Source organism: Arvicola amphibius, chromosome 4, assembly GCF_903992535.2.
Source record: "Arvicola amphibius chromosome 4, mArvAmp1.2, whole genome shotgun sequence".
NCBI lineage: Eukaryota > Metazoa > Chordata > Mammalia > Rodentia > Cricetidae > Arvicola > Arvicola amphibius.
In genome coordinates, this window is record NC_052050.1 from 67,001,923 (window position 1) to 67,028,339 (window position 26,417).

The window sequence follows — 26,417 nt, forward strand, 5'->3', positions numbered from 1 at the left end:
TTTGCCATTTTGTTGACTGATGGAGGAGGGTCATCTGTCTATGTGTTACTTTCATTGGTTAATAAAGAAAATTGGCCCTTTGATAGGACAGAAAATTAGGCAGAGTAAACAGAACTGAATTCTGGGAGGAAGAAGGCAGTGAGTCAGTCGCCATGACTCTCCTCTCCGAGACAGATGCAGGTTAAGATCTCTCCTGGTAAGCGTGCTACACAGATTACTAAACATGGGTTAGTCAAGATGTGAGAGTTAGCCAATAAGAGGCTGAAACTAATGGGCCAAGCAGTGTTTAAAAGAATACAGTTTCCATATAATTATTTTGGGTAAAGCTAGCTGGCGACCAGGAGCTGGGCGGGATGAAAAGCAGGCCTGCAGCTCCTTCTACAGTTGACAGCCTTTAAAAGTGAGGTCTGTGGGTGGGAGGACTCTGGGTAATGGTACTGGCCAAGCTCAGCCACCTGATTTCTGTCATAGGGACCCATGTGGTAGAAGGAGAGAACCAACTCCAGCAAGTTGTTCTCTGACTACCACATGTACTCCGCCACCACCCCATCCAGAAATATAACAAATTAAAAATAAAGTTCAGAATGAGGTTTTCTGGTCTAAGTATGGTTGTGCATGCCTATAATCCAGGCCCTAGAGGCTAAGCAGGAAGGTAGACTTTAAGGGTAACCTGAGCTATATGATAAGACTTGGTTTTAAAAAAAAAACCAACCTTTGGGAAGCAGAGGCAGGCAAATCTCTGTGAGTTCGAGGACAGCCTGGTCTAAAAGAGCTAGTTCCAGGACAGGCTCCAAAGCCACAGAGAAACCCTGTCTCAAAAAGCCAAAAAAAAGCAAGTTTCTTTTCTTCACAACCTCCAGCTGCCAAAGAGTAGTGGTATGAGAGATCTAGGTTCCCTAGGTCTCTCTTATCCTGAGCAGCCATTGGAAGGAAAGGGGTAGACTTTGTACTAGTCTGTCTTGTACCTATGGCATGCCCTCCTTACAAAACAGTGCACAAATGGGAGTCTCCTTCTTCACTGTCTAATAGCCAGAATGCCTTTTGTAGTTTGAGCTCCCTTCTTCCTCCAAAGGCTTCTGTTGGGCAGCTAATGCTTGCCATTCAAGCCCTGTGTTCATCTCTCTCTCACACACACACACATACACACGCTCCCCAGCCATAGTGTATATGCTCATAATCTGGCTCCTCTCTCCTCTTAGTGCTTTTTCTTGGCCACACAAATGGCTCATGGTGCCAGTTTCCATTAATTCAATTCCTGGACTTCCTTCACAGCACCGAAGAAAGTTAGTAAGTGGAAAGTGTGTCATAGGATTAATGATGGTCTCTCATTCTAGGCTGAATGCTCCCCCTCTACCAGAAGTTTCTTTTCCTTTGGACCTCGCCAGTGCCCTATTGTCAGGGAGATCATCCCAGGATGCCCAGTCCCTGCCCTTAGAGTCTGTTGTGTCTCCGTGGACCTGGGGGCCATTCCTTTTATGCCCTTGTCTCAGTGTGTAATGGTGTGTCTGGTAGCATGGTTGATTAAAGTGTGAGCGATATTGTCTCACCAATCAGACAGTAGCTTCTTGAGGGCAGAGGTGGCATTCTTTTAAAGCAGAAATATCCCCAGTCCTAATATAAGAAAGTAAGCATTCATTGATGTACATGGTATGAGCCAACTCAGACCAGACTCAAGCAGAATCTGCTGCTTTCCCCAGATTGACTTGTTCCTTCCTTTTTTGGCACCCATTTTAGCAACAACAAACCAACAAACACGTTTGTTTTCTAAAGTAAATACAGATACAGAAAGTATCATAGAATAATTGTGTGGTTTGATGAATTATTCCAGGAAGTAAACCAAAAGGTTTTGCACCTGTAGTTCAAAGGTGGGGAGGGATTGAGGTGAATTGTTCTTTTGGAGTAGGAGATTTATTAAAGTAGTTCTTAACATCATAGATAGGTGGACAGCAGCATGACAGGAATATGGGGAAGAGTTCAGGCCCGCGTGCATAGTGGCGGTCTCTTCTACACTTTTCATAGCAAGGGGTCGGGGGGCGGAGATTGAAAAGTTTCCCTTTTAGCCCATGGTTGGCTGTTGCTAGGAGTTATCAGGGAGTGACAAGTTTAAGAATGCAGGTGATGAATAAACATCTCCGTTGAAGAGTCATGACTGGGAGCATCTTTAAGGATGGGGAGGGTGAGAACCTAGAAAAACAAGTTTACTTTAGTTCTGGAAGCCAAATTACTTTAGATTCTGTCATTGTCACAATTCAACTACATGGAGTGGCCTGACAACTACCAGCAAGTCAAGCGGTAGAACTTTGTGCCTCAGAAGCCCATCCAGTGTCTGCCCCACCCAAGTTAGCACCCATGAGTAACCATTTCCAGGCCAGAGACGCACTCAGCAGTGAGTGCTCACTGCTCTTGCAGAGGCCCTGAGTTCCATTCCCAGTTCCCACATTAGGCAGCTCCCAGCTGGCTCCAGCTCCAGCTCCAGCTGTGGGGGATCTCATTTTCTGGTCTCTATGAGCACCTGTACTAACACATGTATGTATCCCTACCCCACAAACATATATGTACACATTGTTCAAAACAAAAATCTGCAAAAAAGCTTTCATTGGATTATAGAAGAACCACTTCCATGTAAACAGCTGGGTGGCTTTGCTTTATAATCCCAGGGATGGAAAATCAGGAAGCTCCCTGGAGCTTATTTTCCAGCCACCCTAAGCTAATGGGTGAGTTCTACATTCCAGTGAGAAACCCTATCTTAAAATGAGGCAGACAGATCCAAGGGTCACCTGATGCCATGTGGCTCAGGCAAACAAAAGTCACCCATGGGGCTGCCTGGGTCCTCATAGTCTGGTGTACCTGAAGGCATCCACAGGCCCACCAAATGCCTTGAGCACCAGGTGGGTAGTTGCCATTATGATGAGAAAGTCTATGGTGGAGAAATGGAAGAGAAAGAGAAGCAGAATTGTTCTTGTGCTATGGTAAGAGGCAGTTCTGAAGAAGTGAGGGTGGTGACAAATCGACTGATGTTGTTGACCTGCCTGACACTGGGGACCAGGGTAATGTCTAGGCCCAGGCTGCAACTGAGCGTCTTGTCTGGGTCCATGGCCCTACTGCATCCAGGCTCTGTGTTGATGTTTGTGGCTTCTGATATGATGAAAGGACATACAGATGCTAAGGGTCTGGGCCACCACCTAGGGCCATGTTGGTGTCCAAGGGCCATAGTGCTCAGGAGGCATGTCAATCTGAGCGGCCTGAGCTGCTACATAGAGCCATGGTGAGCCTTAGCTGCTGCCAGTGACCATGTCTGAGTCCATGGCCCTGCTACAGCCAGGGTCTGTGTTGACGTTCTATGACTCCTGATACCACTGGGAGCTGTGCAGATTCCAGGATCTGGACAGCCACCCAAGTCCATATTGGTGTCCAAGGGCCTTATTGCTACTGGGGCCATGCTGCCATCAGGGCCATGGTGACATAAAGGCCTAAGCTGCAATTGGGGGCATGTTCCTGCTGCAGCAGGGATCTGTGATGATGTCCATGGCCCATGTTACCATAGAGGATCATAGGAACCATGTATGTTGAAATCCAAGGGCCATACTGAGCCAAGCCTGTCCTTCACTAGCCCTGGGATAGCTGGCTCTGCCCCTTGCTGGGCACTGCAGCAGAAGAGCTAGCCCTGTACCCCTATGGAAGAGCTCCCATCCACCCGCACTGGGGAGAGATGGCCCCAATGGTAGGAGCCTAAGAGAGCTGGCTCTGTCCCTCGCCTGACCGGTCAGCTCAGCTACCACCCAGACCCACATCCTGAGCCTTGGGTTGGCCCACACTAACATCTACCCCATCTCTGACATGCTGGAGTGCGGGAAGGGACTGGTACTGCAGCGATAACTGCAGGGCAACAGCAGGCTATCTGAGAGGAGTTTCAGCAACAGTGCAGTGATGATGCTGTACCAGAGGCCTTGAACCAAACCAGTGGCTCATTGCAATGAATATTTTGTGAGTGGGGCTGATTGGACATACTGCATGACACGCCACAATTCCTGATACCAGTAGAATGAATGAAGAGGTATTAGAAAGATGGAGGAGTGAGGTGAGTTTTGTTTGTTTTTGTTTTAAGTAATTTGGGGGGCATGCTGCAGGGGTGAGGGAGGGATGTGGAGGGACTGGGAGATGGGTGGGTTTGGGGTGCGTGATGTGAAATTCCCAGAGAATCAATAAAGAAATGGGTTTAAAGAAATGATGTGGGCAGCTTCTGAATAATGACACTGAGATTGACCTCTGGTCTCTACATGCATAAATACACATGCACAGGAGAACACACACACACACACACACACACACACACCACACACCACACACACCAAAGAAAACCTCCAAACTGAGATTCTTGTTGTAAAGAAGATACGTAAAGAGAGAAGACAGCTTATGTCCAGGGAAGGGATTGATGCGTTTTTTGATGGTACTCAGGAAAACTGTAACATAGTAAGCAGATGGACACCTACAAACCTGAGAAAGCATTGTTTCCAGTGTATCCGAGGGTGTTTCCCATAGTGAGTGAGTCTACATGGACTAAGGAGAAGGTCCTCCATGCAGACAGTGTGGGTGAATGTATTCTCCAAAAAGAACCATGACCAAAAGAAAACAGAAGCATGCTAATCTAAGAAAGACAGCAGTCTGCACTGTAGATAATGATGCAAGTCTCCTGCCCCTCTGGCTGCCTTCATGTAGTTGCCCGTAATCTGTCCCTGTAATAAACGATTTTGTATGTTGGGTTGTTTTTGTAGTTGTTTTGTTTTCATTTGTGCTGGAAGTTGAATCCAGGTCCTGATGCTTGCTAGGCATGCTCTCTGCCAGTAAACTATGCTCGTCTCCTCCCATTATTTTGAATTACAAGTATCATTATCTATAATTCATTATGCTACATATTTCATATTTGCATCATTCCCAATAGATACTATTGTGCTGATCTGTTGAAACTTCCACAACAAATGAATAGATGGATTTTTTTTTGTACATCTGCACTTGAGAAAGATAAAAAATTTCTCTAGATCTCAGCCCCTTGGGTGACCCATGGAGGGTTTTGTTATTGTTTTTTAGGGTTGTTTGTTTGTTTTCCCAAAGATTGGGGGCTGGAGAGACAGTTCAGACATTTAGAGCACTAGCTGCTTTTGCAGGGTTTAGGTTTAATTTCCAGCACCTATATAAAGGCTCACAACCATCTGTAACTCTGGTTCTAGGGGATCTAATGCTCTCTTCTGACTGCTGAGGGTACCAAGCATAAATATTATGCTCAGGCATATATGCAGACCAAACACCTATAAACACAAAATTAAAATTTTTTTAACTCAAGCAGAAAAAAATCAGATTGCTTGCCTGGTGACCTTTTACATTCTCAACATAAATTTCTTGCTGGCAAACATAATGACCTGAGTTCAACCTCCAGTATTCATATGATGGATGGAGATATCAACTTCATAAGTTGCCCTCTGATCTCCACTTGGATGCACCCCAATAAATAAAAATAAAAGAAAGGTTTAAAATGAAAAGGTTAGAATTGTGAACTGGGGTATACCTCAATAGTAAAACACTGACCTAGAACGAGGTTTCTGTCCCTGGTGTCACAGAAGAAAGACTCAGGTTACATGGTTGCTTCAGCCACCTACAGTTATTAAATCTGAGTGCACACAATTGCCAGGCATGTCTGTTACCACATTGCAGGCTTTGAGCCATTTGTTTGTATTTATAAGTATTTTGCTCCTGAATGTTATATACAAGTGACTATTTTATGTTTATCAAAATATGTGTGAATGTCTATTTAATTGTGTAAAGTATATGAAATTTCTGTCTTGCATTTATTTCCCAAACCCTTCTTTAAAATGTAAATAAATGCGGTTAAATTTTTTTTTAATTTGAGCCGGGCGGTGGTGGCACACACCTTTAATCCCAGCACTCAGGAGGCAGAGACAGGCAGATCTTTGTGAGTTCGAGGTCAGCCTAGTCTACAAGAGCTAGTTCCAGGACAGGTTCCAAAGCTACAGAGAAACCCTGTCTCGAAACCCCCCTTCCAAAAAAAATTAACTTCGGAGAGAATATACTCAATGTTACAAAAGTCAAATCGTAATGCAACTATATATTTGAGTTTTTTAAATGTATTTTGTCTTTAAAGTTATTATGAATATATGTATTTAAACATAACAAATGCCTTTCTACCCCCTCTAGTCACTAGCATCAGCGCGGCACTGCCTTTGAAGCAGCCTGAATGTCCAGGCTACAAATTCATCCTGGAAAGTATGGAATTCAGTGACAGCATGGGGACAGAGAGTAGGACTACCCTGGTGCCAGTCCTTATAACAGGAGTAAGCCCCTCTCAGTGGAACCAGTTGCTGCTGCCTCTCCCAGCTGTTTTTCTGTGATCCTCCTCTCCTCCCCAGGTTTGGTCGGAAGACTGTACTGTTTTGGACCATGGCCATGCACACGGGGTTCAGCCTCCTGCAAGTTTTCTCTGTAAACTTCGAGATGTTTACTGCGCTGTATACCCTTGTTGGAATGGGTCATATATCCAACTATGTGGCAGCATTTGTCCTGGGTATGGATATCAGTTGGAGTTCAGTTCTAAATACTGTGTTTCACTTTTCTGGAGACAAGTTGTGATGTCCCTCAGGGAAAACTGGCTAGAATTCCCCAGTAAATAAACGTAGCTTACCTGCTGGGAAATTGAGCCTGACAATGGTTTCTGACTTCTGATGTCCAGTTCTCTTCTGGCCTCTGACTTATGGCCCCTTGGCCTTATTAGTACTTAAGCCATTAACTAGGATTCACCACAGGGCATCCATTCTTAAAGACTTGCAAGGGCAGGGGCCTAGATAGCTAAAGAAAGAAGGAGGCACACCAGCAGGGGTGGGCCATGATGGGCGGGCTCCCTAGGAAAGGGAGATGCCAAAGAGCATTGGTGGCTGTCAGTGTCTGCCAAGGACAGTGAGCTGAGAGGTCCAGCTGAGGTTCTGTCAGAGTCCACCCTTCAAGGCTCTGACTCAGGCAAGCCACCTTGTTCCCACTGGAAAGCTTCTGGTCTCCCTGTTTAGAAGAGCCTTGCTGAACCAATCAGATCACTGGGTTCCTTGGTTTGTATTGTGGAAAGGATTATTACTTTCTTTGCACATTTCCTAGAGCATCCTGTTTTCCTCGAAGGATAATAGTTAGCATGTGTGGCTGGGGATGCTGCTGCTGATGTTTTCATGAGAGCACTGTTGCCCAGGGACCTCAGAGAAACACCCAGGAGCAAATCAAAGCAACCCTTCCCAGGGCCTCAGAACACAGCTAACTCTGGCTCCCTTCTTGTCTCTGCACTGAAAATGATACCACAGAAGAGTCATAAGGAAATAGCCCCAATTAATGATTAACTTGACTCCTCCCTTGTTTTGAACAGGAACAGAAATTCTCTCCAAGTCAATTCGAATTATATTCGCCACCTTAGGAGTGTGCATATTTTTTGCATTTGGCTTCATGGTGCTGCCTCTTTTTGCATACTTCATCAGAGACTGGCGGAAGCTGCTGCTGGCAATCACTTTGCCAGGGGTGTTGTGTGGGCTTCTCTGGTGGTAAGTGTGGGCCTGCCCCTTGGGCTGCCTACCTTTGGGGAGGCTTATGTCTCATGTCCAGTAGAGGGCAGCAGTAGTTCCCAAACCCCAATTCTAGATCCCAGAAAAAGGTAATGAATATTATTTATAAATCAGGTCAGAAAGTCTCTCCATACTCAGAAAAGCCTGCTTGTCCTGTGCCTTGTTCTAGGCTGAACTAAGAATTTGCTGCATGCAGATAGGGGCCAACTTAACCTCTGGGAATTCTCAGATCCGGTACAAGACAGCAAGACCTGGGCTGTAGATGCTTGATGCTGAGGCTCCAGGCATGGGTGTCTGGAGGTAAAGAAAGGGAGGGCTTCAGAAGTGAGCTTCCTTGAGTGGCTCTGCAGAGGAATGCAGGCTCCAGCTACACTTCCAACAGAGGGGCATTGATCAGGCAGAGCATAGGCCTCAGAAATAAGCCATGGAACTTGACAGAGGAACCAGGCAGGAATCACTCCTTACACTAGACCTGACTAAGGTGAGATCCTCATCCATGTACAGTGGTGAGCGCCCTGGAGAATAGTGGGAGAAGAAGAAATAGTGCATTATGGCTCCTGATTATGATAGAAGAGAGAGGCTGCCTGAGGACAAGGAAAATATCCAGTAAGACTCCAGCCTTGATACCCATGCTGCTTTGTGGAAAGAGGCTGTCGAGTCCAAAATCAGAGGTGGAGAGAGGAAGAAATGATGTCAAGTGATCGCTGCAGAAGTTTCTGTGGATGTCGGGGACAGAGTAGAAGATAGCAGGATCTGGCTGTGCCTAACTCTCAGCAGAAGCCAGGCACCAGGACTCCATCCTGTGCTTGCCTCCTTAAAGCCCACAAGGGGGCAGCACTGCTGCAGACGGGCAGGTGCCAGCCCGAGTGGAGATCCCCTTGGGATGTGCAGGATGCTTGAGTTTTCCTCACTATAGTCAGTGTTCAGCAGAACTCATAGCTTAGGGAAGACTGGGCCATCTCTGTTTCTGGCTTATGAAAACTCCTGATACTCCACACACTCCCTCTGCACCTGAAACCTCATTTCCCGTCTCTAGTTAAGCATGCCCAGCCTCTGGGAAAGCAAGTGAACAGGAGGCCTCAGTAGAATGCACTTGTACTTTCAGGTGTATTCCTGAGTCCCCCCGATGGCTCGTCTCTCAAGGCCGAATTAAAGAGGCAGAGGTGATCATCCGCAAAGCTGCCAAAATCAATGGAATTGTTGCACCTTCCCCTATCTTTGATCCAGATGAGGTAAATTTGTGTGGAAGGTGGTGGGGAGACTCACATTGGTCATTTTAGATCAGCACCATACAGCACAGCTCACGGGAGCTCAGCCCTTAACTCTACCCAAACCCCAGCCATCCGTAGAGCAAGGTCTGTTGAAATGCAGAAGTTAAAGGCATAGAGAGATGATTCAGTCTGTAAAGTATCTGCCACATAAGTATGAGGACCTCGGTTCAGATCCCAGCAACCAACCAAAAAGCCAGGCATGGCAGAGTGTACCTGTAATCCCAGCACTGGGGAAGCGGGGACAGAAGGATCCCAGGGATTTAGTCAGGACTGGCAGGTCCAGCCAGCTAACCAGTCGAGGAGAGATCCTGTCTCTAGTGTAAGGTAGAAAAGTGATTGAGGATGACACCCTAAGTCAACCTCTAGCCTACACACACACACACACACACACACACACACACACACACATTCCTGTGGTCCATACACATGAACACCCATGAACATATATACACTCGGACCTCAGAGGATAAGTAATGGTTCTAGATACCTATTATCTTCCATGGATTTTTTTTTTCCATGCTTACTTTACTTTCTATCCAAGTAACATAAAGTAACAATATATTTGTTTGTTTGTTTGTTTGTTTGTTTTTTATGTATGCATTATTCTGTTTGCTTGTATGCCTGCAGGCCAGAAGAGGGCACTATACCCCATTACAGATGGTTGTGAGCCACCATGTGGTTGCTGGGAATTTAACTCAGGACCTTTGGAAGAGCAGGCAATGCTCTTAACCACTGAGCCATCTCTCCAGCCCAAGTAACAATATATTTTAACCATTTCTCTCTCTTTCTTTCTTTTTAACATATGCTCTCACTATGTAACCCTGACTGGTTCAGAAATCTGTATAGACCAGGTTGGTTTCACACTCACAAAGATTTCACTGCCTATGCCTCCAAAGAACTGGAACTGAAAAGATATGCTATCATGTCTGGATTACTTTTGATAATAAAATGTCTTTCATTAGCAAGAGGCTTCCATCAACTTTAGCTTTCTGGAAAGTCACTGTTTCTTATGCCTCAGGGTATAGATGGATTTTCTTTGGACCACCAGCTCACAAATAATAACACGGAGACTTCTTATTAATTACAAAAGCTCAACCTTAACACGGGTTTGTCCTAACTAGTTCTTATAACTTAAATTAACCCATAATTTTTTATCTACATTCTGCTGCGTGGCTTAATACCGCATCTCTTTGTACTTCCCATCCTGCTTCCTCTGGGCTGGCCATTCAGATGTTTATTACACCAATCACAGCTTTACATCTTCATACGATGTACAGATACCACACAACATCAGGGATTGTCATCAAAAGATAATCTGATACACTGGTAGATTTGCACTCTGACAGCTATTTTTTCTGATGGCCATCTCTTCCCTGTTCTCATAATCCAGGAGTAATTTCTTGTAGTACAAGCCGCAGGCATGTTTGAGATGTTCTGGGCTGATGAGGACTGGGGGCTGGTGAGAGAGGAAGCAGTTGTCACAGGCAGCGAAGATGCTGATAGCCACCAAGAGTCCTTAAGTGGTGGCCGAGCAGCCACAGTCACTCATCATGCTCTAGAAGGTCTCTGAGGCGCAGAAGTCAGGACTGGAATGTGACTGAGGTCATTTTAAGTGAGGTGGCTTTGGTTGCATTTATGTCGAGTCAGTCTGGGTGAGCGCTCTAGCCTCATTAGCACCACTGAGGAAATGGAGCTGTTTCAGAATTTTTTTGAGTCCAGGATGATTTTTCACTGAACAACTGAGTGGGTAAAAAACAAGTTCCCAAAGTGTGTTGGCTAAGAAAGAGCATCCATGTGTTTAGACATGTAATTTAGTGATGGCGTTGGCTCTGCTGAATCTCATAAGGAGTTACTCTGGGTGAAGTATGGGTCAGTTTTTCTATTTTCAATTTGATTTTTTTTTTCTGGAAGAAGACCAGTAACTACATAGTACAAGAACTCAAAATATTCATTATTTATATTTCAGTTCAGTAAAATACACAGCCTTATTTTTCTCTGAGATAGCAGGGAGTCATCCTTGCATGGGAAACCTCAAAGTCCTCCCTGACAGGTGGCCGTGAGCATGAGCAGGGTAATCCAGTAAGGTGGCTGTCACCTTGTGGTGTGGGAGGTCCTTTTGTCAGTGTGATCCTTTTCTTGGTTAATGAATAAAGAAACTGGCTTGGCCTGTTGATAGGGCAGAACTTATGTAGGCGGGGAAGACAGAACTGAATGCTGGGAAAAAGAAGGGCGGAGTCAGGGAATGCCATGGATCTATGGCTGGAGGTAGCCGTGTTGAGACTTTGCTGGTAGGCCAAGACCTCGTGGTGATAAACAGATTAATAAAAATGGATTAAATTAAGATGTTAGCCAATAAGAAGCTAGAGTTAATGGGCCAAGCAGTGATTTAATTAATACAGTTTCTGTGTAATTATTTCTGGTCTAAGCTAGTCAGGTGGCTGGGACGAACAAGCAGCCCTCCTTGCAAAAACCTTGGTTTTCAATTGCTGGATACCTCGTTTATCCCTCATTGTCCTTCGTTTCCTTTTGTCATTGACTAGGTCTACAGGGGGTCTTGGTCATCAGAGGTCACTATACTTCTGTCTTTTCAAAGAAGAACCTTAGGATGCTCCCTAAATCTTGAGAAGTAGATGGTGAAAATGATGGGTTGCAGGTCTACAAACATTTTCTCCTTCTATACCATTAACTGTATTCTTCCTGCAGTTACAAGACGTAGGTTCCAAGAAGCCTCACTCACACCACATTTATGATCTGATCCGAACCCGGAATATCAGGATCCTCACCATCATGTCCATAATCCTGTGGTGCGTAAGTGAGACCTACCTGCCTGAGCCTTCCCCACTCTCAGGACTCTTTGTCTGCAGACAAAGCTGAAAACCTCTGTCCTCACATGATGCGGGGTTGTTCTTGTGATGGATGGCAGCCACAGGGACATAACAGTTCTTTTGTAGTGGAAGCCCAGGAAAGGAGAAAGTGATCAGGAGAAAATGTTAGGATCTAGGGATCCCACAGGTCCTTTCTGTCCCTTGTCCCCTCCCTCAGTAGATTCTGTGTGGTAAATAGGCAGGAAGAGACTGTCAGCAACTCTGCTATGTTCATGGAGACAGAGGGAGCTCCCCTACAGTGGGGCCACGGTGTCTGTCATTTACACACACACCCTGCACATCCCCATACCTGGCTGTTTCCTCTTAAAAGTGTTCTCTGTTGATGACCTACACTCTGGCTGGGACAGTTGGGGATTTGAAGAAGGGTCTCAGTGAAGACACTTTATCCTTTGGGCTCCAGGGGCTGCTAAGAGCTTTCTGGAAACATGGATGCAGGATATGGCCCTTCTGAGATGTTCATAGAGCAGTGGTTCTCAACCTTCCTAATGCTGCAACCCTTTAATAAAGTTCCTCATAGTGTGGGGACTCCCAACCATAAGATTATTGTCCTGGTCACCTTGTTACTGTAATTTTGCTACTGTTATGAATCATAATGTAAAAATTTCTGGAGATAGAGGTTTGAAAAAAGAGTTGGGACATTGGATTTTTATAAATGTTTTCTTGTAAGATTTTAATGGTGAAATGCAGGTTGCGACTCCTCCCCTAATGATTAAGCCAATGTCAATTAATAACTCATTTTGCTGAGACACTTTCTTTATGAAATGTTGTGAAGGTGCATTGGCAAATGACTTACCCAAGGAGAGTTAACTTTTGTGCTAGGAAGTAAGTAACAGGGTGACTACCCTTCCATTCCCTGTATCAAGCGCAGTTCAGAACTTGCTGAAGATGAATGTCTTTAAAGGTCTATGGTTCTGGGGTGATGGGTGCTGTTTCTCCGGGTCTCTTTTGTTCCCTGTTGCAGGCTGACCATATCTGTGGGCTATTTTGGACTTTCTCTTGACACTCCTAACTTGAATGGGAACATCTACCTGAATGGCTTCCTTTTGGCGGCTGTTGAAGTCCCAGCCTATGTGTTGGCCTGGCTGTTGCTGCAGCATGTGAGCCGGAGATATTCCATGGCTGGTTCCCTTTTCCTTGGTGGCAGTGTCCTTCTCTTATTGCATCTGGTACCCTCAGGTATGGATGGTGTTTGTTTGCAGGACTGAGTCTTCTGTGTTCCACTTTCCTTGAACCAGAAAGTAAATACAGTCAAGACCATTAGATCTGTGTTACAGTGTCCAATACTCACTTAAAAATCAAGAGGTTACCCAGGTGATGGTGGTGCACACCTTTAATTCCAGTACTTGGGAGGCAGGGGCAAGCGGATCTCAGTGAGTTTGAGGGCAGCCTAGTCTACAAAGAGAGTTCCAGAACAGCTACACAGAAAAGACCTATTTCCAACAAAAAAGAAAAAGAAAGAAAGAAAGCCAGGAAGAGCATTTCAGAAAACTTGATAGAAAAAGGAAAACTAGTCACACCTGTAATCAAAGCACTTGGAAGGAGGATGAAAGAGAATGAGAAGTTCAAGGTCTTTTTTGGTTATATTGGGAGTCAGATGTCAGCCTGGCCTGTGTTAGAGCTCTGAGAGGGAATGAGCCCAGTATACTTCAGGGTATAAAAGGAACTAATAAGTGAAGAAGAGGGAGAGGTAAGAGAGAGCTGAGGCTATGGGCAGGACTGTGCTGGTAAAACTGCCTTGATATCCTACTAATAGACAGGAGGAGCCCTTTCTGACAACCTGGGGAACAGATGACAAGCCTTATTTGTCCATCACTTGGCAGAATCATTCATGCCCTTATGAATTTTGGGACCTCTGGTGGTAACTGTGAGACTGTACAGGGACAACCCGGTGTGTGGCAGAAGGAACCTGGGAGTGACTGCAATGCCCTCACCTGAGCTCAGAGTGACCTGTGGGTCACAGTAAAGTCTATTGGAAGATCATCCCTAAGTTCAGATGGCTTATAGATATTTTCAATGACTTTATTATACTTATTTATTGGGAGCAGGGAGACATGCTTCCCAGCACACATATAGAGGTCAGAGGAGAGCTTACAGGAAGTGGGAAGAGTCAGTTCTTCCCTTGCACTGTGTGGGTCCTGAGAATCACAAGTTCTCGGGCTTGGCTGAAAATGCCCTTACCCACTGAGTCACCTCAAAGCCCAGATCTGTGAACTTGTTGAGTAGACTGCCAGCATGAACTGAGCTAGAGCTGGACTCCCCCATGCATATCCAAGTCCTGGTTAATTCCACAGTGCCCTCAGTGGGAGCTTCCGCGGAAGCAGCTCATCCCTAACAGGAAGACTTCTGGAAGGCAGGCAGATTGGGATGAGGGGCACATACTGTCTGGGCCTCTAGGTTGAGGAACACATTTACCCTCACATAGCTAAAGTGCCCAGTCTCTATGTAGGAATCCCCTTAGAAAGAAATCTAAGCCATAGTGTTTCCTCCCAATAGGAAGGTATAGAAATTACCCAACTGTCTCCACCCTGAGTCAGGGAGAAAGTAAGTTCATTTTAGGCTGAAAGGGAAGAGAACTCCTCCAGGGCAACCCTTATACTGGTCCCTCTTGCCTTTGCTATCATTCCTTTCTCTCCAGACTTAATTTATTTGTCTACTGCCCTGGTGATGGTGGGCAAGTTTGGAATCACCTCTGCCTATTCCATGGTCTACGTGTACACAGCTGAGCTGTACCCCACTGTGGTCAGAAACATGGGTGTGGGGGTCAGCTCCACAGCATCCCGCCTTGGCAGCATCCTGTCTCCCTACTTTGTTTACCTTGGTAAGTACCATGGAGCACTGGAGCGATGGATGGGGCAAAAGCTCTAAGTACCTTATGTGTGAGCTGGACACAAGCACCTATAGTTAGCAGGATGCATCCGTACTGGGACCCTGGAGGGAGAAGGTGCTTTCCAAGTGTAGTGGGGAGAAGGCACCCATTTCAAATGGAAGATAGCTCATAGACCAGCTAGATGGGATTGAGAGAGTGTTGGTGTTTCTATTTCGATATTCCCAGACCCTCCATCACCAACTAGATTTCTTTATCCTAAGAAATTCTTTAGGGAGCCAGTTTACTTCACTAGAGGAATTTCTTCTTGGAGTTAGGAACATGGAGAGAAACCTGTCCATCCAAGAGGTCTGAGTGATGGACTGACAGTTGCCGTAGCTTAGAACACTTCATTTCCTTAGTGTGTATGTTGAGATCAGAGGACTAAGTTGTGTGAGCTGGACTTGAACTTGGTGTGTGGCCCCAGAAGCCCTTGAACTTTAGCTCCTCTTGCCTCGGGCTCCCAGTAGGTGGCACACAGGCCTTCATTGTCATACATGACAGGGTAAAGAAGATCTGCATTCTGACATTATATAGCAGGACTCCTTCCTGGATGCTGCTGCTCCTCTGCACATCCCTAACTCTGGGGAGGACCTGCCAGTGTCCCGAGAATAGCAGGTCCTCTGAAGGCTTGGTCCATGGCTCTGAAGGGCTGTAGCCCCTTGTCTAACCTGCATGCAAATCAAACTGGGACACATCTGCACAGGTGGAAAGTTGCTCCTGTCCTAGACAAGAACCTTGTGTTCCTTGGGAACCCTGCAGCGTGGTGACTGTGCTTCCCTGTACCTCTCCCTTGTCCATTGTGGACACTGCTGGACCTTTCGGCACATATGTGCCAGGACTGAGTTCTGAGACTCTCTAGATGCCAGCCTTCACTCTAGCAGTCTAGGCTTTGGGAAACACTGAGATCAACAGTAAGGTGAGTCCTACATAAAGCCCCGAGGAAATATAAGGTCAGAATGAAACCAGTGTCACTGTAACCTGGCTCCTCTGCTTGACCACAGGTGCTTATAACCGCCACCTCCCTTACATCCTTATGGGAAGTCTGACCATCACGACAGCTACCATCACCTTGTTCTTCCCAGAGAGCTCTGGTGTCTCTCTCCCAGACACCATTAACCAAATGCAAAAGGTCAAAAGGTAAGACACCTTCTCACAGTTTAGATGCATTTGGTCAGGTTCTGGCCATATCCTTAGGCCCCAACCCCTTGAAATAGTTCTCCCTGTACACTGTCTCACAAATAACTGGACTACTTTAACCATGTGCTGTAAGGGCAAGGGTCTCATCCTGTGTGAACAGGTGTCCATGTGCATGACCATAAAAGCAGCCACTCCAGTGCAAAGACCACAGGAAACTTCAGATTCTGCCATGGCTTTGGTTTTTCTCCAGATCTGGCTTGTTTCTTTTGTGACTAATAGGTATTTTTGTAAGATTTGTCCTTTAATCCCAGCACTCGGGAGGCAGAGGCAGGTGGATCTCTGTGAGTTCGAGACCAGCCTGGTCTACAAGAGCTAGTTCCAGGACAGGTTCCAAAGCTACAGAGAAACCCTGTCTCGAAAAACCAAAAAAAAAAAAAAAAAAAAAAAAAAAGATTTGTAAGTAACATTTGTGTTTCTTGTTTTAATAGAATAAAGCATGGGCCATCCCCACACCAGAAACAAGTCATCAAAAATGTAGAAGCCGCTCCAGAATCCTAAAAAGCACAGCCTTCTAACACCCCTCCAGAAGGTAGAAAATCTGCGTGTTGTCAGAAATGCTGTCAATTACCAAGGACTTTTCTGTTCTGTTGATCTTGTGTCTAATGTGCTCATGGATGGGTGTATCTGTCCAGAGAGCCACCTTCCTCCAGGGACACCAAGGCTAACTGCAGACAGCTTGCCCATCCCATTCCAGTGATGGACTTAGCCTTTCCAAAGAAGTCAATGAGTCTCTTGAATCAGTGAGACTTGGAAGACTATGCGAAACTTTGTAAGACGGGTAAGGTTGCACAGATAGAGATGCAGGTCCATTTTTCCCTCCTCTCCCTAACTGACAGACTCACAGGAAAAGGAATAGGTGTTGCTCGGTGACAGTGTGCTTGCCTAGGATGCACAGGGCTCTGAGTTCCATATGAAGAACCAGAAGGAAACAAAACTTCTTCAGAAAATAAATGATTCCATGAGGAGTTTGATTTCTCATCTTTCCTAAGTTACAAAACTTTTTACTGTGATTGCTTTAACTCACAACAGGAGAACACAAGACCTAGGGCACCCTAGAGGGAATGAAGGTGGGAGCAGGTACATCACGTCAACAGTGTGTGGGCGGTGACTGCTCAGTCCCACAGCCAGCTGTGCTGTGTATGTCTGGTCAGAGTCTTGGGCTTGTCCGGGCCGTGAGAAATCCACTGTTGAGGCCACGGCTTGGCTTCCACTGCTGTGTAAATCAGAATCCCTGGCTACCAGACACTTACTGTGCCTTGAAGGGCATGTATGGGTGACAGAGTGCCCCTTCCTTCTCTCAGCACTGTCATGGGGATTGTTTTGTTTGTCATCTGTTGTTGTGTCTCAAGTTATTCACCCTTCAACAGAGACTTGGGAGCACTATTTCTCAGCTCTGCATTACCCGGGCTGGTGTACAGTTGCCACCACGGAAGTGCAGTTGCACCTCCCAGCCTTAGCCACTGTCACTGCTCTGAGTGCCCAAACAATAACACTACGCTTGTTCCTTTTACGATGTATAATCATGGGGAAATTCAAGAAAGAAATGTAAGTTGTGTTGACAGTCTCTCAGAGTTGCTGGCTGCAGCCGTGTAACATCGGCGGGTGTTTGTGTTCAGTGTGATTGTCCCTTCTAATATCGCACACACTTCACCTTCTTTAAAAAAAGAAACAATATTTGGTGGAAACTACTGAAGATTCTTGGGCAATGAGACAGTCTTAATAAACAATGATATTTTAAAATAACAACTGCCTATAATCTTTATTTCTAGAATTGGTTAGGATTGTGATATGGCTAATCTTGGTTGTCCACTTGACTACATTTGGAATTAACTAAAACCCAAGCAGCTAGGCATACATGTGAGGGCATTCTCTTAGTTGGATTATTTGATGTGGAAGACCTCCCTAAATCATGGTCATTTAATGTCAGAAACTTCGCTCTAAACCTGGGCTGTACCTCCTGGTGACAGCTCACAAAAAAGAACATGGAGGAAGAAAGGTTTTTACTGCCTACTTGCCCTCTCTTTCACTGGCTAGTTCATCAATCCTGTTCCTAAACCATTCCTTCACTGGTGTTAGAATCCACTTCTAAATGCCCGCATGGACTGAAAACTGACAGTTCTCTAGGACCTCCTTGGTCCTCCAGTACTGGATATGATTGCTAAGACATTCAGTCATGTAGAATGAACAACTCCAGATCAGTAGCCTTTCCATCAGGTATAGCCACTGTTGAACTACCCAGACTACCTCCGCAAGCCACTCTAATAATTCCTTTTTTAATATCTTGCTTCATTCTGTCATTTTTGTTCCTTCAGAGAACCCTGACTAATCTACCTAGAAACACCAGCATGCAACTCTTCTGTAGACTAACTATTAGTGTTCAGGGTTAAGATTTATCTAGTACTATGCTATATAATAGGCATCTACCCAATATTGACCGTGATTTGCACCAGCCTGGTACACTCAGCCTGGGTCTCCATGGAAACAGCCTGAGCTCAGAGCTTCTGTACAGTTCTGTACTCTACCTGGAATAAGACTCTGAGGAGCAGGAGTGCAGAACAGGGAAGGAGGGAGGCCCAGTCCTAGGATGCTTACTGAGTTGGGCAGCACCTAAGAAACTGCAGGGTCCTGAGTCTCTGAGGAAGCCTGGGAGATGCATCTCAAAACCATCTTGCAGCATAGAGAAAAGTGGGGAGCATTTGCCTCATCACCCATTTAAAAGACAACACTGGGGTCTCTGTTTCCTGTACACACAAAGATCCTGTCCTCGGATGAAATGCATGAAGCTAAACACTGCTGACCCAAATGAAGCCCTTCAGGCTGCACCTCATCAAAGCTGCCCAAAGCCTGCTTGAACTGGCCTTGAAGCTCCTGAATAAGGGGTAGAGCAGAGAGCACTGGGCTGGAGTGGTGTACAAGACACACATGTTGATGACCAGTGTTTGCAGGGTGACCTGTGCTGGAAAATACGATGGGACCTAAGTCCAAAGCTCAGCTGTTGCTTAGACAACCGAAGGCCATGTCACATGACAAGCAGGGGCTTCTGGTTCAGGAGTAATACAGAGCAGCATATCTGGAAGATTCACTTTCCTCCCCTCAAACCAGGTCCTGAGCTGGCTTTCCGATGGCATGCCTTCTCAGGAACCCCAGATTATAACTGCAGTTCTCCCCAGCATATCCTGCTATGAGTGAACAGCTCCTACATTGGCTTTTATTCTTGGTGTCTGGTTCCAGACATTCAGGGCCTCCTGAAGCAAACACTGAGCTGCCTGAATGCCCTGAGCTCTCTCTGTGGGCAGCAGCAACAGCCCAAAGCCCTTCTCCCGAAAACCCTCACCGTCTGCACAAGCCTGCTGTACTTATATAGCCTGTTTCCATTGGAGCGATGTCTTCAGAAGGACCATCTTCAGGATAGAGGTATGTGAGCAATGAAACCCTGAATGCCTGTGGTCATTGGAGCTGGCATACACATAGACACCAGGAATGAGAAAAGATGAAGAACAAAAAATCTAAAAAACAAAAAAACAGAATCTCTCCACAGTCCAAGGTGAAGGCAAGGATCCCAGTATGATAGTACACATCCACTGACCCAGAATTTAGGATGCTGAGACAGGATCATCGTTTAAAGGTCTGCCTGGGCTACATTGATACCCTGGTTTCTAAGAAAAGGTAAGCGTATGTGTAACATGGAGGGACAGCTTGTTGAGGTTTCTGTCAAGCTCAGTACCCCACAACCGGCAAGTCCCAGAGAAAATCACACAGAGATCTCCATATGTCAAAAAACTGATTAGCCCATTAGCTCAATCTTCTTATTATCTCTTGTAACTTATATTAACCCATTATTCTTATATATGTTAACCATGTGGCTCAGTACCTTTTTCAGTGGAGCATGTCACATGTTGCTTCTTCAGTGGTCTGGGCTGGGCTGCGGGAAGAGCTTCCTTCTTCCCAGAATACTCCTGTTCTCAAGCCCCACCTCTACTTCCTATCTAGTTGACCTGCCTATACTTCCTGCCTGGCCAATCAGCATTTATTTAAAACATGATTGACAGAATACAGACAATTCTCCCGCACTAGGTTTGCCCCCTCATTATTATCTTCCTATTCCTAGCAGCTAGCTTCTTTTCTTTCCTGTGTTCTCATGAATTGCTAAACAGCTGTTATTTGACAAAGAATTATTCTACTCAACACTTCTCTAAGTGATACTGTACAAGATGGGTAGAGAACCCTCTTCTCTTCTGGGTAATAAGAAGTTTTTAAAAAGCATGCTTTTGAATTAGTTTTTTTTTTTTTCATTTATTTATGTTTAGAGAAAAGGTCTCCAATATGTTATCTAGGCTGGTCTCAAAATCATGGGCTCAAGTGATCCTCCCACATCAGCCTCCAATGTGCAGGGTTTATGGGCATATGCCACTCTGCCTCACTTAGACTTCTGTCTATAAATGCTTTTCCTAATGGTCTTTGAGCTGATAAAAATTCTGGGGCAATATATCACCAGCCTTGCTATGGTTTTGAACTGACACATCCTCCACATGTGGAGGTCAGAGGATGTCCTCTCCTTCCAAGAGATGGGTCCCAAAGATTGAACTGCTGAACCATCCCATTAGCCTGCTACCTACCACTGATTGAATGGTATATGAAAGATGTAAACTCGGCATTCTCATTTGTATAACAGCACTAATCAATGCTAGAATGTTGAAAATCAGTGAACTTTTGGGTCCCCAAAAGCCTAGGACCAAATATAGACCCACAGAAATCACCAAGACTCTAGGCAGCTTTGGCTTCCTAGCACTCTTGACAACTGTGCTGTCTATAATATGGAACCATGTGTGGTGGTTTGAATGAAAATAGCCATCCCATAGACTCAGGGAGTGACTTTATTGGAGGTGTGTCCTTCTTGGAGTAGGTGTGACCTTGTTGGAAGAAGTATGTCACAGCAGGGTGAGCTTTGTGGTTTCAGAAGCCCAACCAGACCCAGTGTCACCAACTTCCTGCTGCCTGCCAATCCAGGTATAGAACTCTCAGTTATTTCTCCAACACATGTCTGCACATGTTCTACCATGCGTTCTGCCATGATGAAATACACCTCTGAATCTATAAGCCATCCCAAATTAAATGTTTTCTTTTATAAGAGTTATGTGGTCATGGTATATCTTCACAGCAATAGGACACTGACTAAGACATCATGGGCTTGGAGAGATGCCCCTGACAGCTGATGCCCCTGATGCTCCATAAGCTTGAGAACCTGAATTCCATGCCCAGAACCCATGAAAAAGCCAACCCTGGGGAGGCAGAGACAGGAGGATCTCGGGGCTTGCTGGCCTGCCAGCCTAGCTGCATCTATAAGCTACAGGTTCATGGAGAGCTCCTGTCTCAGAAAAATAAGGTACAAAGTGATTAAGGAAGACATTTGACGATGACCTCAGGCCCCCACACACTCAAAGGCACACCCCTACATGAAACCAGGATTTGGCTTTTCCTGTGGGGATTCCTTCCTCTCTTCATGGCTGTTCTAGTCTAGAGTCTGTTGCTGTAATAAAACCCTGATCAAAATCAACTAGGGAGGAAAGAGTTCATCTTACAGCTTATAGTCCATCACTGAGGGATTCGGGAGGAACTCAAGGCAGGAGCCTGGAGTCAGGAAGCTTACTGGCTTGCTACCCCACAGCTGCTCAGCTTGCTTTTTTATACAGCCCAGGACCACTTGGTCAGGGCTGTCACCTCCCACAGTGAGCTGGTCCCTCTTGTATCAATCATCAGTCAAGAAAATGGTCCCCGAGAGTCTGCAGGTCAATCTGATGGTGGCAGTTCTTCAATTGAGGGTTCCTCTTCCCAGGTGGATCTAGTTTCTCTTTAGTTGAGAAAAGTTAAGCAGCACCCTGTCTAAAACCTTGCAAGCCTTTGTTTATGCAAAAACAGCCAGAGTTCCACTCTGCTCCCATGAGTCAGAACTGCCCTATAACAAGCAAGAGCCTTGCTGCAAGGCTTGCCTTGGATTTCTAATGTTTTCCATTTTCTTCATGCTGCAGACAAAAAACACCTTCTGACGAAGAGCTGTGAGCTGCTGTTTTCCTAATGCCGTCATTTGGTCTGTCTCCCTTTCCCTCTGCTCCTGCAGGAGACACAGAAACCTCCTGTGTATAGACCAAGGCCTCCATCCTGCAGGGCGTGTGCAAGGTACAGAAATGCAAAGCAAGCGACTCGTAGTTATGCAGTTCATTTGGGTTTTCATTCCAGTTTGGACTGCTCTCTGGGCTCTGTAAAAATTTTCTCTGTATTTGCCCCCCTACATACACACACATACACGGAGAGAAGAACAAAGATATAACTAACTGTATATGTCCCGTCTTCCCCAACAGCAAGTGTTAAAAATACTTGAAGTTGTCACATACTGAACTGAGCTTAAAACATTTGGGCAAACTTTACAGTTTCAGCCTTGGCAAAAACTTGTTTCAGTGGACTAACCTCAGCAAATTGTGAGACTTGGTGTTAGAAGCCTTCCCCAAAGACTGCAGTGCATCCTCAGTGCCCTGTGTGCAGTGACAAAGTCTAGACTCCGAACTGTCCTGTCATCATGGAGACACTGCAAGCAAGGTAAGTGCATCCCCTGCTCCTTGTGGAGCAGGCACCAAGTTCCAGGTCTATGGGGAGCCAGGCAGTGGTGCACGCCTTTAACCCCTGCACTCAGGAAGCAGAGGCAGGTGGGTCTCTGTGAGTTTGAGGCCAACCTGATCTATAGAGCAAGTTCCAAGACAGGCTCGAAAGCTACACAGAGAAACCCTGTCTCAAAAAAAAAAAAACACAAAGGAAAGAAAAAGGAAAGAAAGAGAAAGAGAAAGAAAAGGAAAAAAAGGGGGGTCTGTATTTGAGAAAGGTGACCAGATGTCCTAATTTAAGAAAACATGAGATCTCAGGGGCTGGAGAGATGGCTCAGAGGTTAAGAGCATTGCCTGCTCTTCCAAAGGTCCTGAGTTCAATTCCCAGCAACCACATGGTGGCTTACAACCATCTGTAATGGGGTCTGGTACCCTCTTCTGGCCTGCAGGCATACACGCAGACAGAATATTGTATACATAATAAATAAATAAATAAATAAATAAATTTTTTTTTTTAAAAAAATGAGGTCTCCCTGTGCTTCATCCTGGTGGGCATTGCTTTAGCGCATTCCATTTAGTAAGTCACAGTAATTGGGTTGTCAGCCCTCATTTTGTGGCTTGTTTTCTCAAGATATGCCTTTTCTCCAGGACACCTTTGTTTGTCCAAGCAAAAATGAATCAGCAACTGTGGCAGCTTCCTTCCCTTCCCTCTGACTGAGGGTGGGAAAGAGAGGTGTCTCCAGAACGACAGACACTGCCTCCATTCCTGTGAAGCAGGGCAGGAGAGAGAGGTGTCTCCAGAACCACAGACACTGCCTCCATTCCTGTGAAGGAGGGCAGGAGAGATAGGTGTCTCCAGAATGACAGGTACCACCCTCCATTGGTTAGATTGGACCTTGGGTGTTTGGACCTTGATTGTGTCAGGGTCTTATGTAGCCCAGGCTGTTTGAAGCTCATGATTCCTGATTTTTCTGCCTTTCTACCTCCCAAGTAATTATTTCAAGTGTGACCTACTGCACCTTTACTTTCTGTCTCTATAGTTTTACATATCTCTTGCATTTGCATATAAATGTGATTATATGATATAGAGCCCATTGTGACTGGCTTCTGTCATTCAGTCACATCGCTTTGAGGTTTATTTGCATGTGACACAGGTCAGTAGCTGTGATGGCTAGTCTTGGTTGTCAACTTGACTGTATCTGGAACTAACTAAAACCCAAGTGACTGGGCACACTTATGAGGGATTTTTTCCCTTAATTAGATCATTTGGAGTGAAAAGATCCACTTGTAATCTGGATCTTTAAGGCATGAAGATCCAAGTTTAATCTGGACCACATCTTCTGCTAGCAGCCTATATGAAGTTTTGGGAGTCATCAGAGTCCAGCTACTGACTCTGAATGTATGTGTGTGTGTGTGTGTATATGTGTGTGTGTGTGTATATAACTAATATATATAACTATATATATATAACTATATATATATAACTATATATATAACTATATATATAAAACTATATATATAACTACTTGGCAAATTCTCAGGGACACACCTATTTGAAGATACATAGCAAAACTTATCAGCTGGTTTGTAGCCAACGGCAGCTGCAGCAGTGGGGAGGCTCCAGCCATCTCTTAAAGGAGCTGCTACAGTTTACAAAGGAAGAAAACTAAACCATTGAGAGATCTAAAGAAAAGGCAAGGAATACAAGCATTATTTTACATTTCTTAAGTGTGATTAATAATATCTGGACAGGGTTAGTCAATTAACAGTCTTTCGTATCACCTGAATATCAGGACCTAAACAAAAAGTCTACTCCATCAAAACCGGTACAAAGTGTTCATTGCTATTTTGAGTCGGAGCAAGGAGGTGCAGGTGAAGGATGCTTGGGGAAACATGGGTGCTACAGCTCTCTTGAAGGACTGTGATATAACAAGGCCGGACACCTGCAATTTTATAAGTAAAGTCTGTGAGAGTTCCGTCTGTGATCTGTCCAAAAGGACACATGTCTGGCCAAACTGCTCTGTCAGTAAGCCAAGGACAGAGAACAGGCTTCTTAGTGTCTAAGTGCCCATGAGATTGAGATGCGATCATGAGATTGCATATACACATCACATGAGCTCACACACTACAGTGTGGCTATTGGGGAGACACCATAGCTGCTCACCAGAGCAAAAGTTTCCAGAGCCAATGGGCCTGTGGCCTTTGCCCACACAGAATTATCCTCCCTCAGAAACCCATGCCTCTGGTGGGTTGAGATCTGGACACGAGCTGTCACCTGCTGTAACTCTCGTGGTCTCTGACAATGAAGGAAATGGAAGAGGAAGCTCTCTTTCTTCTTCTGCTTGCTCTCACTCTCTCTAGCAAGTCCATTCCTACACTGGTGTTAGAGCACTACTCCTTTAGGATTCTGGTATACACCAAAGACCAGCTGAGACATCTAGTCTCATGGACTGAATAATTACTAGATTCTTGGACCTTCTGTTGATTGGCAGCCATTGTTGGATTAGCTGGACCATACATAGCATGTAAGTCATTATAACAAATCCCCTTTCTATATATAAAAGATTTATTTTGTAAATTCTGTTGTTCTAGAGAACCCTGACTAATACAGTAGTTTTTTTTCTATTCTCTAGTATCACCTCATCTTGTACACTGCATTTTACTCATCCATTGTTAGGCAGTGGCTATCCAGGTTGTCTCTGCTTTCTGCCTGTTATGAATACAACTATGACATTCACACACAAGTGTGTCAGGAGTCCCGCAGAGCACTGCAGCTGCCTGATTCTGGGGTATTGGCACCTGGGCTTTGATATGCCTCCTGTGACTACTACCTTCTGTTTGAAGTATTTCATCTTACCCGAGTGCTTCCTAAAAGGTTCAAAGCCTATGCAAAATTTGGTTGTGGTAGAACCCAAAAAACTGAGATGTCCTATGACTGGGAACTGCTTTGGCATGTGTCCCTTTGGAGAGCTCAGATAAGAGATTTTGGTATGTTGAAACTGCCCTGCTAAGATGTGAATTGTATAACAATAAATAGACCTCTTGCAAAGCTACAGTCAGTTCACCAGGAGCAGCGAAGGCTAAAAGTCACCCTAGAGGGACCCTTTTTCTTTCACGGACCTGCATGAAACCAAACACCTAGCACAGTAGACAAGTACTCCCGTGAACATAGGTCTTCTTTTACAATCTCATTGACTTTAATTGTTTAATTGCTTTACTCTGCTGTGCCATGAACCCATAGGGAATGGGATCCTCGGCTCAGCTGCTTTCCTGGACAGAGCAGTCTGGCACTAAGATGCAATATATCCGATATGTGACCCCCAAGGGGTCTTGACCCACAGATTTAGAACCTCTTCCCTAGGTGATTCTGGGATGAAGTAAAACCTTTCAATGTTAAGTATCCATGGTTTCCCTTTGTTTTATCAGGCTATCTTTTGGGGTAATGAGTTTATTGTTTTACATGTATTCATTTATTGTGTGTGTAGGCGGGAACGTGTGCCAAAGGACAACCTCTAAGAGACTGTTCTCTCCTTCTGGTGGCAGTGGTAGACAGAGAGACAGAGAGGTGGGAGAGAGGGAGGAAGAGTGAGAGAGATGAGGGAGGAGAGAGAGAGAAACTGAGAAAGAGACAGAGACAGAGACAGAGAGACAGAGACAGAGAGGGGAAAGAGAGAGAGAGCACCTCACCACACTGTCTGGACTGGAGAGGAGGGGGAGAGATCCACTTGATGGGGGGGCGGGATTGGGAGAGGGCAGGGCTTGTCTCTTAAAGGGACAGGGTACCCAGGTGACAGGGCAGGCCAGCAGATTTATTACAACAGTATATTTCTAGGAATTGAACTCAGTTCTTAATGTTTGGTGGCTAACACCTTTATCACCAAGCCATATTGTTGCCCCCATTCGTGTCTTTCCGCCGAATTTTAAATTTTCCTCTTCAGGACTCTGACTCACTCTTTACTGAGAGAATTCTTTGACTCTGAGATATTACTGTGGCTAAT

At 45.3% G+C, this 26,417-nt stretch overlaps 1 protein-coding gene across 6 annotated transcripts in view; it reads left to right on the forward strand.

The window, feature by feature from the left end:
- The window catches only part of LOC119813206 (solute carrier family 22 member 21), a 64,468-nt gene that overhangs the window by 15,387 nt on the left and 22,664 nt on the right, over positions 1 to 26,417 (forward strand). Inside the window, exons 3-11 of one of the 6 annotated variants that reach the window (XR_005285154.1) lie at positions 6,420 to 6,574; positions 7,415 to 7,586; positions 8,713 to 8,839; positions 11,582 to 11,682; positions 12,725 to 12,939; positions 14,399 to 14,581; positions 15,631 to 15,766; positions 16,255 to 16,604; positions 21,853 to 22,450. Coding sequence is in view for 4 of the 6 variants with exons in the window: in XM_038328393.1 (XP_038184321.1) it covers positions 6,420 to 6,574; positions 7,415 to 7,586; positions 8,713 to 8,839; positions 11,582 to 11,682; positions 12,725 to 12,939; positions 14,399 to 14,581; positions 15,631 to 15,766; positions 16,255 to 16,324 (1,159 nt within the window). In the remaining 2 variants the exon portion in view is untranslated. Of the gene's footprint in view, positions 1 to 6,419; positions 6,575 to 7,414; positions 7,587 to 8,712; positions 8,840 to 11,581; positions 11,683 to 12,724; positions 12,940 to 14,398; positions 14,582 to 15,332; positions 15,767 to 16,254; positions 17,570 to 21,852; positions 22,451 to 26,417 lie in introns of those variants that run through there. The other 5 variants (XR_005285155.1, XM_038328393.1, XM_038328394.1 and 2 more) reach the window with 5 other exon arrangements.